Below are 14,262 nucleotides of genomic sequence, written 5' to 3' on the forward strand. Positions count from 1 at the left end.
ACGCCGAGCCGTAGGATTGCGGGCAGGAGCCAAGTTCTCCATACAGTAAAGACCCCAGTGTGCCTTGGTTATAGTAATATACCTGGCTTCCTTCCTGGCAGGGAAGTGACAGGCGGCTATGCCCCTGCTTTGTTCGTGGGCCTCCTGATCCAGCAGTTCCCTTGGCTCTGCCCCTGTCGTCAGCTGCCCCTAGGATAACTCTGAGCCCTAGCCACTTCTCTGGTAGATTTCCCTATTCCCCCACTACAGTCACACCTGAATAAGGCAACTCAGACCTTTCAGAGATGTGTCCTGAACCTCTTGTTTTCTGAAATACCTATCTGGTGGTTGTGAGACTTAAGGCCAGCGTCCCCGAGAGACTTTTTCTATTTCTCCTAGTAAACCTAGACTCATCTTCTGTCACCTTCAACTCTACTCCAATTGTGTTCTTTCAACCCAGACCTCTGACCCTGCTTTTTACTTCTGCCATTTCATCCTCGCTCCTGCTTCCTTTCCTAAATCCATACGTCTCTTTTGGCCTTCCTAGCCCTGGGCCAAGTTCCTTCCTCTTTGCTCAGTTTTTACCCCTTTCCTTCATTCTCCCATCCAACTTTCAGTCCTTCCTTTCTCACGCCCCAGTTAGCAGCATCTGAAAATTCGAAAGGTTTGTTACTCGTCTATTAATTGTATTCCATTTACTTATTCAGTTCTATACCTGTCTTACCTGTGTATGGAAGAACAGCTGGTAGCCAAGGTGGCACCAAGAATCCTAGCAGCTCTCACTTGACGTATCCGTAGTAGTCGGCAATTTCCATTTCGTTTTCCCTCTCGGTGAAAAATTGCAGCTTGCCCGAAGAGGTGTATCTGGCAGCATTCTCCCGTTGTTGTTGAGCCCGCCTCTTCATGGCCTCTCGCTCTGGCCTCTGCTCTTGTTCGATGGGCTTTGACATGACTGGCTCAGGCACGTTGGGTTCCCTCCATGGAACTCGTTGCTTGCTGAAGTCTTGGAGTAGAAAGTGGGTTTGGAGCTTGGGTGGGGACTGGCGCTTATTCACAGCAGGGGGAACAGGCTCCCGCTGGAGAGGAGCGCCAGATGAAGTTTTGGAGGGTGCAGGCCTAGGAGCAGCAGACTGAGGGACACGAGGCTGGGTATGGTTGGGCCAAGCCGGTTGGGTTGGGTTGGTCACAGTTGGCTGAGCTGGTTTGGCGGGGCCTGGCAAAGAGGCAGGAGCTGGCTGGGATGAATTGGCTGCAGCAGGTTGAGCTGAGTCAGTAGAACCAGGCTGGGCACGGTAAGCCCCAGCAGGCCGATGTGAGGCCAGAGACTGTGGCCTCCGAGGAGCGGGTCGAGCTTGAGGCTTGTCCCAGGCAGAAAAAGGCAGAGGTATCAACTTGACCTTCCCAGGAGGAGGCCGCTCATACTGGGCTGGAGACGGACACTCTGTTTCAGCACTGCTGTCTGGTTTCTGGGCTTGGACTTGCGTTTTCTCAGGACCCTTCCCCTCACGTGGGGTATGCCGCCATGGCTGGATAGCTGGGGGTGGCTGGGGGTCTTTGGGGTTGCTTGACTTTCCCAAGAGCCGACAGGAAGAGAGCCCAGTTTTCGTCTCATTCTTCTTCCCCAGCGCATGAAGAACCTTCACAGACTCCAGCATGCGCACGCCAAGGGAGGTTCGAGGCTTTTGAAAGCTCTGTTGGAGAAGCTCAGTTTGGTGTTCCTTTCGCTTCGTGTGGGGGATTGCTGGCTTCTCTTCTGCCTTGACTTTGTTCCCTGACTGCTTGTTCTCCTCAGCCTTGTTTCTCCCTCTGGTCCTTTTGGTCTTTTCCTGCCCGTGGCTCTTAGTTTTGCTGATCTTTCTGGATGCAGCTTTCTGAGGTTTGCCTTGAGAGTGCTTGGCCGTGTTCACAGGAGCCCTGTCACTGACTGCAGCGTGGCATGTAACCACTTCTCCCCCTAACGGGCACTCTGGATTCTTTGGCTGGATTTTGGCCTTGGGAGCGCCACTGATAGGCTCAGAGGCTTTCTGTTTGTTCTTCCTGGGTTGATCAGAGGGAACCTTTATGACACTTGGCTTTTCCTGCACCTGATTCACCTTAATGGCTCTGGTGTCTTTAGCTTTGATCACGTTGGGACCTTGGGATTGATCAAGATCTTTCAAAGGATTAAAGAGCTGGGGAAGGTGAATATCCTCCGCCAGTGTAGTAATGTCTGCAAGACCACTGCTAGGTTCAATCCCATTTTCAAGTGTCCCTAGGTCCTGACGACTCCGGCTGTTCTCTCCCAGATCAGCATTTTCAGAACCAGGCTGCTCCTCTTGGCTGAGGGGATCGGTGCAGGCCAGCGGCTGGTGAATATCAGGGATTCCTAAAGGGAGTAGTGGAGGATCTTGGTTCTCTGTTGGGATCTGGTAGGCATCCAGAGGCTTTGAAAGCTTGGTTTTGATATCATCCACGTGCTTACTCTCTATTTGTCCCTGGCTTGGAGCTGGAGGCAGGGCCAGGAGACGCCTGGCACTCTGGACTGGAGCTGTCACTGAAATGTCCCCAAGTTCAGATGGTGGGTTACTCTCAAGTATGTGGCTGTTTCTGCTACTGCAGGACTTGGGGAGTTCTTGACTTTGTGTCACACAAAACGTCTGGCTTGGAGGTTGCAATCCCAGGGAATTTTTCATCACCAGGGGGGAGGTCTCCATCCCTACAAAGGGATCAAGGGAGAAGTCAGTCCCTGGTAAGTGAGATGCTCCCCCTAAACACCAACACAGCAGTCGTGTACCTTTCAAGGGGTTCAGGGGCAAGATGGGCAAGGCATTTCTACTAACTCTTCTTAAGGATCACGGACAGTGCCCTATGCTACGAGGTAAGCGGTGACTGTTGTAATTCTTACTGGTGAGCCTTTCCTGTCGCTGATTCTCGGCTCGCTTTGTATTTCATAGGACTGTTATAAGTCCAATACAAAATGAGTCTTATTTTTAAAAACCTGAAATGTTTTACAAAGCCTAGCATTCTCATATAGGGTCCTTTCCATTCTCCCCACTTTCCCGAGAGGCCAAGAACACGTCACACCATGAACTAGGAGAGGGGGTAGAGCCCTTGCTGATGAAATACATCAACAAAGACAGAGTCTTAGCCTGCTTGCTCTCTGGACAGGATCTCGGACCACAAGGTCTTCAATCCTGGTATAAATGAAGGAAGTGAGGACAGTTCAACTGGCACTCACATAACAAGAGTTCTGAAACACCTTCCGAAGAGACTATAGCAGTAGATGAGGGAAGGGAGTGCTACAGTGTGGCAGTACAGGGGGAACGATCGGCTACAGCAGTGAAAAGTGTGGTACCGATTGGTGTGCTCTCGGCGTTCTTGTACATGTAGCATAGATGACCTCTACAGTGGCCCTCCCACCTTCCCACCTGCATTAGGTGTTCTTTTTTTTGTAATTTATGTTTATGTATTTATTTACTGTTTGAACTTATTTATTCTACGTATTTATTTTTTTGGCTGCACTGGGTCTCTCATTGCTGTGCACGGGCTTTCTCTAGTTGGCGGCTAGCGGGGGCTACTCTCGGTTGCGGTGTGCGGGCTTCTCATCGCGGTGGCTTCTCTTGTTGCGGAGCATGGGCTGTAGGCACGTGGGCTTCGGTAGTTGAGGCTCACGGGCTCTAGAATGCAGGCTCCGTCGTTGTGGCACATGCGCTTAGTTGCTGCACGGCATGTGGGATCTTCGCAGACCAGGGCTCGAACCCGTGTCCCCCGCATTGCATTGGCAGGCGGATTCTTAACCACGGCGCCACCAGGGAAGCCCTAGGTGTTCTCATAGAGAGTCTAAAAACAGAGGGCACTGAGCGAAGGTAGTGGTTATTAAAGGCTCAGGATCTGAATTCTACCTGCCTCTACACCCCTTCCCAGCTGTCGATTTGACCCCATTTTTGAATGCCGACCTCATTCTTCAACTTTCTCTGGCGTTTGTTATACTCACCTTGAAAACTTGTTTCTGTGATGCGTTGAGCAGACACAGGGTGGCAGACTGCAGAGGTGGAAGCTGGTGGTCGGATATTTGTGGGCTGAATCTCCTTCGGTCCCATTCCCATTTCTGGTTGCCCAGAGGCCCGACTTCCTGTGTATGACGCCGAGCCGTAGGATTGCGGGCAGGAGCCAAGTTCTCCATACAGTAAAGACCCCAGTGTGCCTTGGTTATAGTAATATACCTGGCTTCCGTCCTGGCAGGGAAGTGACAGGCGGCTCTGCCCCTGATTTGGAATCTGAGATGGTGTTCCCTGAGCAAGGCTGGCAGAAAGCGATGGATGTAGAGGGACCATGTTCTTGGCGTCTGAAGTTTTATCATACTGGGCTGCCAGAAACATGGAGGAGGCAGCTGTGTGGCGGTCAGTGAGTGCCAGAGTAAAGTCTCCGAGTGAAGAAGAATTCTTTTCAGTGCTTGCTGTGATGTCCCACTCAAGAACACCTGGATAGGAAGCAGCTGAAGTGGAGATCTGGCTGTGGTCAGTAACTCCAGATAACATAGTCGTGCTAGAATGTTGGTAAAGGTAGGCACTACCCATGAGTGTCTGGAAAGGGGTACCAGTAGCCGATGCCGAACTGACGGCAGGGGCAGAGACTCTGGAGAAGTTGCAGACACTTCGTGTTAGGGAAGTTGCATTGCTCACCACAGGAGGAGAATGCTGCAGAGAATTTAGAGTTCCAAGTAGAGATGGATGTTGGAAATTTTCTGTAAGAACAAGAGGGTCATGAAAAACTCAGGGAGGTTGAGAAATTCTCACTACGTTTGAGGAACGGCATCATCTGAAGGTTCTTGCTATCAGGACACCTCTACTATCACTACTTCCTGAGAAACCCAAAATCAGACAGTTAATGATGGCTGTAAGGACTGAGCAGTTTTCCACTCTTCTCTATTAACTGCCTGTGCTCCCATCTTGGGCACAGACGGGCAGAAGAGCCAAGTGGTGTGGTTCAGAGATTGTTCTCTAGGCTGGAAGCAACCTTCTCCCTGCCCTGTCTTTCCCTTCAGCCTGCACTCGTATTGACTTCTATGCTATTTCCTAGACTGGAAGCATTTTAGAACTAGGAGGCCCTTAGAGAACTTCGATGTTCTCAGTCTCATTTCGTGAGTAAGGAAACTGAGGCTCAGAGAGGTCGGGTTGACTTGTTCAAGTTCTCTCATTATGTTAGTATCATTACCAGGTTTCAGAACCTAAGTATCCTGACTTCCTTGCCAGGACTCCACTCTGAGCATGATACTGCCAGAAAGCAGGAGAAATAGAACTTATAATATAGGCATTTTTTTTGTCCATTAGAAAACAGTACGGCTGTTACCATTGTCGTCTTCAGTGTCTCCCTTTGCTTGTGCAGTTCCCACGCTATTACCTAGAGGTGACGTACAGCTCAGTCCAACTGGTGAATTGAAAGAGTCATTTTTGCCCTCTTCAAGCCTGGTTTCTCATCCTACCTCAAAATGATTACCCGAAAGTGGATTTCTTAAGTGCTTTTGGAAAGGGAAGAGTTATCTGATTACTTCAGATTCCTCACCTGTAAAGTGGTTATAACACCACCACCAATAATAATAGCAGTAATAATTAATAGATGAATAAGCTGATCTATTGCGTATGATTTATATGGAGGAAGATACAATAAGTTCTAGAAAGACAAAGAAAAATCATGACAAGCATATTACGTTAACGAAAAAGAAATCCATAGATATTAATGAAAACTGGGGTATGTGGCAAGTATCGAAGCCTAATGAATTTACTAACAAATGGCATTCTGTACTATCCATGCAATATTATGAAAGTGAATTTTGCCCACTCTATTTTAGTGAATACTATTAACCAGAAAACACGATGGAGGTGATAGAGGTGAATGAATTCCTAGCCAATGCATACAGACAGAGAAGGTATGTCAGTAAAAAATGCATAACAAGCAACAGAATGCAATAAATGTGCATGTATAGGTAGCCACAACACATATAGACAAGTATTTCAATGAAAACCGGTACGAAGCAGACAGCAAAATAATAAGTGTAAAAGAGTTTCATTATTGTGCTCCTTCATATTTTTACCCAGCAAGTAAGAGGTATTAAGCCTAGGAGAAATATATATTTCAATGAATATAGCTTATATAATAAGCAGAAAGGAAGCTTAAAATGTATCAGGAAGGTTTTTGGATTTATCCTAGAACTTAGATTAGAATCATCTTCAGCATCCAAGAAGATGGCATCCCAAAACCTCAAAAAACCATCATGCCTAGAATCCAATTAAAAAAGATTTTCAAATGTAAGAAAATCCACAGGACTCCACAATATGGTTTTCGATAAATGTGGATGTTTGTTTGTTTTGTTTCTTTGGCCGCGCCGCGTGGCCCTGGCCGTGAAAGCACCGAGTCCTAAGCACTGGACCGCCAGGGAATTCCCTAAGTGGGGGGAATTAGAGATGTGGGGCTTGACTTTTTCTTCTTCTTCTTCTTCTTCTTCGGTAGCTAAGATCTACAAGCGAACGATGGCTGTTGATCAATGTGCTCTCTGTGTTAGGAAGGAAATAACTGTAAAAATGAAAAGCAGCCTTGCCTTAGAACCTACATATCACACCAAGGAAAATAGTCCTTCTGATTCAATTTAGAAGATATCACTTAAAATGTTGAATTGGTGAAATGTCTACCTAGTTTAAAAATTAGAAAGAATAAAACACTGAAAAGCAGCCCCCTAGATAACCACTGTGGTTGCTTGTTTATAGGAGGCATCATTTCTAAAACGTATTTCTAAAATGTTTATATTCAAAACTGTCAAGTGGCCAACTGTATTCAGAGAGGCAATAAAAGAAAGAAAACGGAGTATGACTTTTCTGATAAGCTGCCTTTCCTGGTGATCCCCTGTTCTGGCCTTACTTTCCTTCTTAGTCTGTTAATGTAAGGGTTTGCTACCATCAACTTGGTTTTGCCCTGCTCTGAGCAGGTTTCCCTCTGTGCTGTTTCTGCTTTAATTGAAAATCTTTGGTTCCCATCAGCATTCCATTGCAAACTCCGTTTTTCTTGAGAGCTCCTCTATGCTTTCCCTCTTCATTCTTACATTTTCTCCCATCTCTTGGTGCCTGTTGGCCTGTGCTAATGAAAACCATCCTAAACTTCCTTACGCTCGACTCTGTGCCTCCCTGTAGAGCCCAGTACTCTCCATCCTCTCTCCCTATTCTCTCTTTTCAACTAGTCGAAATCCTAGTGGAGGGAGACCATTAGAGATGAAACATCTTGGTATATATTGCTAGTTTTCTATGTCCCCTGGCTTTTCTATGTTTCTGTTGAAACACTCTTGAGAAGTGTCTGATTTCGTTTTCTACATGGGTACCCTTTAAGGCTCAATACTGGAAAAGAAGGGGATCAGAGTGATCAACCCAACGTGGTATCCTAACGTAACAGTTAAGGAAAGCAACAGGCTTTGTGAGACAGCCAGTGATTTGTCCAAAGTCACACAGATAGTAAACGTCAAAGTCAAAAGTGAAATTAGGTCTCCAGACGTGTAGTTCAATACTTTCCCTCATTATTCCATGCTATTTTGAATCTCCTACTCAATTTAGGGGCAAAAGAAATCGAACGCAAAACTTTCCAAAGTTTCTTTTCTTACCTGACATGGTCAGAGAAGAGGAAGCATCCACTGCAGGTACAAGGGATGAGGAGACAACACTAGAGGATGTCTGAGTGGCTGCAGCTGAACGGCGCACGTGTCCAGTACAGAGGTCACTGGTTACTGGTCCAAACAGCTCCACGGAAACCCCAAGACTCTACCAAGTGGTAGTAGGTTTGGTAGGAGAGTGATGTCACAAAGCAGGCAGTTGAAAGGTATGAGAGAGCCAATAGGGAGGTCCGATCCCCAACAGGAAGGCGGGCTTGGGTGAAGAGAGTGTAGGAGAGCTAAAACAACACCTGAGTTTCTGAGCTCTGGGGAGGAAATCCTAGAAGACAGATTTACCTCCCCCAGGCTCTTCCATTAGGGAAATCATTGCAACATTTCTTACAGACGTTCATTAATACACTGAACTAAGAGTTACTTATATTCTACAGAGTATTCTATTTTATGTATCATATACTTAGAGCTATATAGATCTTCTTTAATTAATAATCCTTAGGAAGGAAAGAGCCATCTAGTTTGAACTATTACAGTTGTTCTGAAATCATATGTGTCTAATGAGTGAACTGATAGCAGCTTTTAAGGAGCCAAAGTAGGGATTAAGAAGCTCTCTTTGTAACTTGGTTCAAGAGTAGGGTGAAGTTTGTTGAGTGTACCTTGTGGAGAATGTTGTGGTCCAAGGCTCTTCTCTTTTAGTTTCTTCTCCTTGACTCCTACCTTCCTTGGGCTGGGCTAGGCTGGGGGCCAGGTTGGACTTGCGACTTAACATTTCTCTTCCGCTTTCTCTTTTTTTTTTTTCTTCCATTATGGGCATTGCTTCGAGGACAAGCCTTGATCTTGCATTGGACGTTACTTCCTGTCACCTTCCAGCAGCAGGAGTCTTCTTTTCAGTGCTTGATGCTTCACGAAATAGACTCTGCCCGTTGGCAGCAAATACCAGAGAGCTAGGAGACAGAGCTGGTTGCAGACCTTTCCTCTTCCAGCCTTTGGTTGCAATTGTTTGGCCCATAATTTGCTAGCTCTAGTTCCTTGGGCCACACAGGTATCCTGCCATCTCCAGCTCTTGTTATATGTGAGAGACATTCTGAACACTGTCCCTTTTTCTTTGCACAGAAGTATATACAGTGTGGCAGTTACTGTAATCTCCTCCGCCTTGCAAACAGCCACTCTAGAATCTTGGACCTCTAGGACTCTCTGTCTTGCATGCTTGGGGGCAAGGCCAAGCAAAATGAAGAGGAGAATAATTAGAGAAAGAGGAGGACGTTGGTGGAGAATTGGGAGCAGGTAAGGTGAAAGGGCACAGGAGAAAAGAGATGCATGTAGACTTTTTGGTTTCTGTGGGAAACAGGTTGACACACTTGGGCCTCATTTGGTATTAACAGAACAGAGAGTTAAAGATCTAAGTAGCTAGATAGTGTGCAGCAACTGCCATGAAGTCTGTACACTGAAGAGAACAGTCTCACATCTAGTTTTCATTTTGTTTTATGTCATAGTACCTTATTTATAGCATTCACTGGTGTGTTTGTAGAATACAGATGTTTTCAAATGCTCTGGTTTTGTCTACATGGTTATCTCCTTGTCCTGTTTGTAAGGAATCCAACATTGTAAGACATATTGCATGTTTTTCTCTTGACGATTGTTGACCTTGAAGCGTCATGAACTAACTTGAGCTGTTGGATTCTGTGGAGAAACGTTCAAAAGGGTCTGTGAAAAAGGCACTGTGGTGAGTCGCATTATGCACCCGAGCGTAAGGAGCAAGATATCTGCCACCAGCCCAGCTTGGCCTGGATTGCCTCTGTTTTAGTTCCCCTGGTTAGTGCTTTTCTCCCTAACCACTCTTGTGACTGTGATAATGTGAGTAAGGGCGGAGTTGCTAATGATCTATGTGTGAGGTAAGCTGGTTTGAGGGAGGAAATCTATGGACCTAGTCATTTTCCTTGGTGGTAAGCTTTCAGGGGTGCAGAGATGGATCTTCCTGGGGCCTTTTCTGGTCCCAGGAAGATATCGCATAGATGGGACCTCCCAAGACACACATTGAATCTTTAGGCCTGTTTTTCCTATTATGAGGTACGAACGAGTTTCTTCACTGATGGGGATGATGCTTATCTGAGAAGAAATTGTGAAAGGTGGTGTAGTGTAGAGGTGTGGCTTAAGCTTTTAAGTTTTCCTCCAGGTTTTTCCCCTAAGCTTCCTACTTCGGACGGCCTACTTACATGATACTAGTAGGTGATGTCCGGCTAACAACTTCCTAAATATACCTGCAAGCCAGATCAGTGTCTCTTTTCTCTGTATTCCCATGGAAATCAAGAGTCCCGCCGAATTTTCCATCGAAACAGTTGATTTGTGTTGTCTCTAGGAATTCTAAAGGGCGTACCGTTGCTTCCTAACCGGTGTCATTTGGGAGATCCGCCTCTGTACGTTCAAATGATTAATTTTGAGACTTTGCTCATGTGTGCAGTAAACCCTTGAATTCCCTAAGACCTTCCTTTCCTCCATCTCCTACCCCATTAAGCCCGCTTCAGTTCATCTCCTGAATTTCTTTGGAATCTGTCAGCCAGCTCTTCCTCAACTTCCTAATACTGAACTTGCCTGTCTGTTGCGATTAGGTCCTAACTGGTGTCCATATATCTTGTTTCCTTCCAATCCACTCTTCACACAAGAAACCTTCAAAGCAAGTTGGAACGTTGCTCATAAACATCGCTCACAAGCATTGTTTTGAGAATAGAAAACACACTGTTGGCCTTTAAGACTCTGCGTGGTCTAGAATCCTCTCTGCTTCTCTAGCCCCATCTTGTGCCACTTTTGCCCTCACTTTCTATGCTTCAGATACACTGAATTAACCTTAGTTCTCACTCATCTGACAGAAGTCAGTTCAGATACTATTTTTCACTGTGATTCCTAGCATTAAGGAATTTGATTATCAGGTTTTGTATGAGGACTATTTCATCAGGGGTACAGAAGTTCTGGCCATCTCTGGTTTTGGATATCCCTTATTTGTTGAGACCTTTGCGTTGTTTGGTTGCCTTTTGTCTGTTTTCCAGATGGGAAAACAGGAACAAGGGAAGTATAGGTTATTACTAGGTGGGGTTGAGCAAGTGGAGCAGCAAACTGCAAAGCAGAAAGAAGAGGGACGTACTATAGAGGGATATGACTTCCATCCTCAAGGCGCCTGCATCCTGTGCAGGGAGACAGCCTAACATAAAATGAGCCTAACAACAAATATATTGACTTCTTACTAAAAATCTCCAGTTCATAGAACCGAGGGGTTTGTACCTTCTCCTTTAAAAGTGATAGTCCTGGGACTTCCCCGGTGGTCCCGTGGTGAAGACTCTGCGCTTCCAATGCAGCAGGCGTGGGTTCAATCCCTGGTTGGGGAGCTAAGATCCCACATGCTGCGCAGCCAAAGAAATTTTTTTCAAAAGTTATACTCCTGTATTATTGGCTTTAGTGGTTTAGATTTTGTTTTACTGTTAAGAAGATTTCAGTTTATTTACCGGGAACAAACAACACATAATGTAAGAATAGTTTCCCAGAAACGATTTCCATCATTCTCTTCCTCCCTTTCTCCCGCAGACTGGTGTTTCACCTTGACAAGTTCTCTGTCATTCCATAGGAAAGCTGTCTGGCTTGGAGGTTGCAATCCCAGGGAATTTTTCATCAGCGGGGAAGTCTCCATCACTACAGAGGAATCAAGGGAGAAGTCAGTCCCTGGTAAGTGAGATGCTCCCCCTAAACACCAACACAGCAGTCGTGTACCTTTCAAGGGGTTCAGGGGCAAGATGGGCAAGGCATTTCTACTAACTCTTCTTAAGGATCACGGACAGTGCCCTATGCTACGAGGTAAGCGGTGACTGCTGTAGTTCTTACTGGTGATCCTTTCCTGTCACTGATTCTCGGCTTTCTTTGTATTTCATAGGACTGTTGTCAGTCCAATACAAAATGAGTCTTATTTTTAAAAACCTGAAATGTTTTACAGAGCCTAGCATTCTCATATAGGGTCCTTTCCATTCTCCCCACTTTCCCGAGAGGCCAAGAACACTTCACACCATGAACTAGGAGAGGGGGTAGAGCCCTTTCTGATGAAATACATCAACAAAGACAGAGCCTTAGCCTGCTTGCTCTCTGGACAGGATCTCGGACCACAAGGTCTTCAATCCTGGTATAAATGAAGGAAGTGAGGACAGTTCAACTGGCACTCTCATAACAAGAGTTCTGAAACACCTTCCGAAGAGACTATAGCAGTAGATGAGGGAAGGGAGTGCTACAGTGTGGCAGTACAGGGGGAACGATCGGCTACAGCAGTGAAAAGTGTGGTACCGATTGGTGTGCTCTCGGGGTTCTTGTACATGTAGCATAGATGACCTCTACGGTGGCCCTCCCACCTTCCCACCTGCATTAGGTGTTCTTTTTTTTGTAATTTATGTTTATGTATTTATTTATTGTTTGAACTTATTTATTCTACGTATTTATTTTTTTGGCTGCACTGCGTCTCTCATTGCTGTGCACGGGCTTTCTCTAGTTGGCGGCTAGCGGGGTCTACTCTTGGTTGTGGTGTGCGGGCTTCTCCTCGCGGTGGCGTCTCTTGTTGCGGAGCATGCGCTCTAGGCGCGTGGGCTTCGGTAGTTGCGGCTCACGGGCTCTAGGATGCAGGGTCAGTCGTTGTGGCACATGGGCTTAGTTGCTCCACGGCATGTGGGATCTTCCCAGACCAGGGCTCGAACCCGTGTCCCCCGCATTGCATTGGCAGGCGGATTCTTAACCACGGCGCCACCAGGGAAGCCCTAGGTGTTCTTACATAGAGTCTAAAAACAGAGAGCACTGAGAGAAGGTAGTGGTTATTAAAGGCTCAGGATCTAAATTCTACCTGTCTCTACACCCCTTCCCAGCTGTCGATTTGACCCCATTTTTGAATGCCGACCTCATTCTTCAACTTTCTCTGCCGTTTGTGTACTCACCTTGAAAACTTGTTTCTGTGATGCGTTGAGCAGACACAGGGTGGCAGATTGCAGAGGTGGAAGCTGGTGGTCGGATATTTGTGGGCTGAATCTCCTTCAGTCCCATTCCCATTTCTGGTTGCACAGAGGCCCTACTTCCTGTGTATGACACAGAGCCATAGGATTGCGGGCAGGAGCCAAGTTCTCCATATAGTAAAGACCCCAGTGTGCCTTGGTTATAGTAATATACCTGGCTTCCTTCCTGGTAGGTAAGTGACAGGTGGCTCTGCCCCTGATTTGGAATCTGAGATGGTGTTCCCTGAGCAAGGCTGGCAGAAAGCGATGGATGTAGAGGGACCATGTTATTGGCGTCTGAAGTTTTATCATACTGGGCTGCCAGAAACATGGAGGAAGCAGCTGTATGCCGGTCAGTGAGTGCCAGAGTAAAGTCTCCGAGTGAAGAAGAATTCTTTTCAGTGCTTGCTGTGATGTCCCACTCAAGAACACCTGGATAGGAAGCAGCTGAAGTGGAGATCTGGCTGTGGTCCGTAACTCCAGGTAACATAGTCGTGCTAGAATGTTGGTAAAGGTAGGCACTACCCATGAGTGTCTGGAAAGGGGTACCAGTAGCCGATGCCGAACTGACGGCAGGGGCAGAGACTCTGGAGAAGTTGCAGACGCTTCGTGTTAGGGAAGTTGCATTGCTACAACAGATTTTTAAGCAACAGAGCAATCCAGCCAAGTTTATATTTTAGAGAGAGAACATCTTCCATGTGGAGGATCAGTTGAAATAGAAGAGATTGTTAGAATTGTAGGGCGGTAGTATTCCAGGCAGGAGATGACGAATGCCAGACACCACCTAGTCACAGACATAGCTTTTGCAGAGATCAGCTACATGTTGTTGTTTTTTATTTACTCTCTCATATAATTTTTTTTAAGTCCTGGACCACAAAATACTGTGGCATCGTTGGAAAAATCTGAGACTCGATTCTAGTCTTTTTTCTGTTTGCCTGCTCTGCAGCTTGGGCTTACGTTCTCAAGCCTTACTTTTTCATTGTGAAATAAGAACGGTGCTACTTAACCCGAGAACTCCCCAGGCACATAGACCCGTGGCGTGTGAGGAGCAGTGAAGGAGAGAAGGAATGGAAGTGCTTTGGGGACCCCAAGAGCCCTTCAGAAACCGTTTGTTCTTTTTAATATTGAGCATTAAAAGTGAAGGCATTCCATTTGTTTCACTCAAAAACAAATTCTGTTCTTCTGATAGCCTGTTTTTTTTTTCCACTCCCTTTTTCTATAGTCAGATCAGTTCCTGATGGGCATTCTCCAGTCCACACTATTGCATCTGATTGGAGGCTATGCAAAATTTCCCAGAGACAATGAATTTTGACTGTATAGTAGTTAATTCTTTATAGTACGTTCCTGCAAAAACACTCTTTTCTTCAGAGTTTTTCCTTTTCAGGATAGTGGTAGTGTTGTGGTAACTAATAAAGGCTACTCTTCAGAAAATTGTATAACTCGTTTTTAGTGTATCTACTTCGCTTACTTAATTCCATATTCCCTGTTTTCTAGACAGACTTCTTGGTGTCCACTGTACCCATGGTTTCAACAGGACTGGCTACCTCATGTGCAGGTGAGTTGCCAACCCCAAGAGGCAGAGCATGTTTAAATTGTTCTGTTTACAATAGTAATGTAAGCTAATGTAAGCTGAATGCAAAAAATGCAGTC

At 46.0% G+C, this 14,262-nt stretch overlaps 1 protein-coding gene and 1 pseudogene across 2 annotated transcripts in view; one reads left to right on the forward strand and one right to left on the reverse strand.

Moving 5' to 3' along the window:
* The window catches only part of LOC309621951 (uncharacterized protein), a gene marked incomplete at its 5' end in the record, with an annotated part of 132,089 nt that overhangs the window by 103,309 nt on the left and 14,518 nt on the right, over positions 1-14,262 (forward strand). Inside the window, 2 exons of the mRNA XM_082409217.1 lie at positions 11,177-11,314; positions 14,107-14,167. Coding sequence (XP_082265343.1) covers positions 11,177-11,314; positions 14,107-14,167 — 199 coding nt within the window. The remainder of the gene's footprint in view (positions 1-11,176; positions 11,315-14,106; positions 14,168-14,262) is intronic.
* On the reverse strand, positions 759-7,640 carry LOC309621950 (uncharacterized protein C2orf78 pseudogene; annotated as a pseudogene). Its single transcript has 3 exons — positions 7,601-7,640; positions 3,953-4,702; positions 759-2,674 (listed from the first exon to the last, which is right to left on the reverse strand). The product of its transcript is annotated as an uncharacterized protein C2orf78 pseudogene (transcript).

Source organism: Balaenoptera borealis (genome assembly GCF_965194805.1).
Source record: "Balaenoptera borealis genome assembly, contig: HAP1_SCAFFOLD_1279, whole genome shotgun sequence".
NCBI lineage: Eukaryota > Metazoa > Chordata > Mammalia > Artiodactyla > Balaenopteridae > Balaenoptera > Balaenoptera borealis.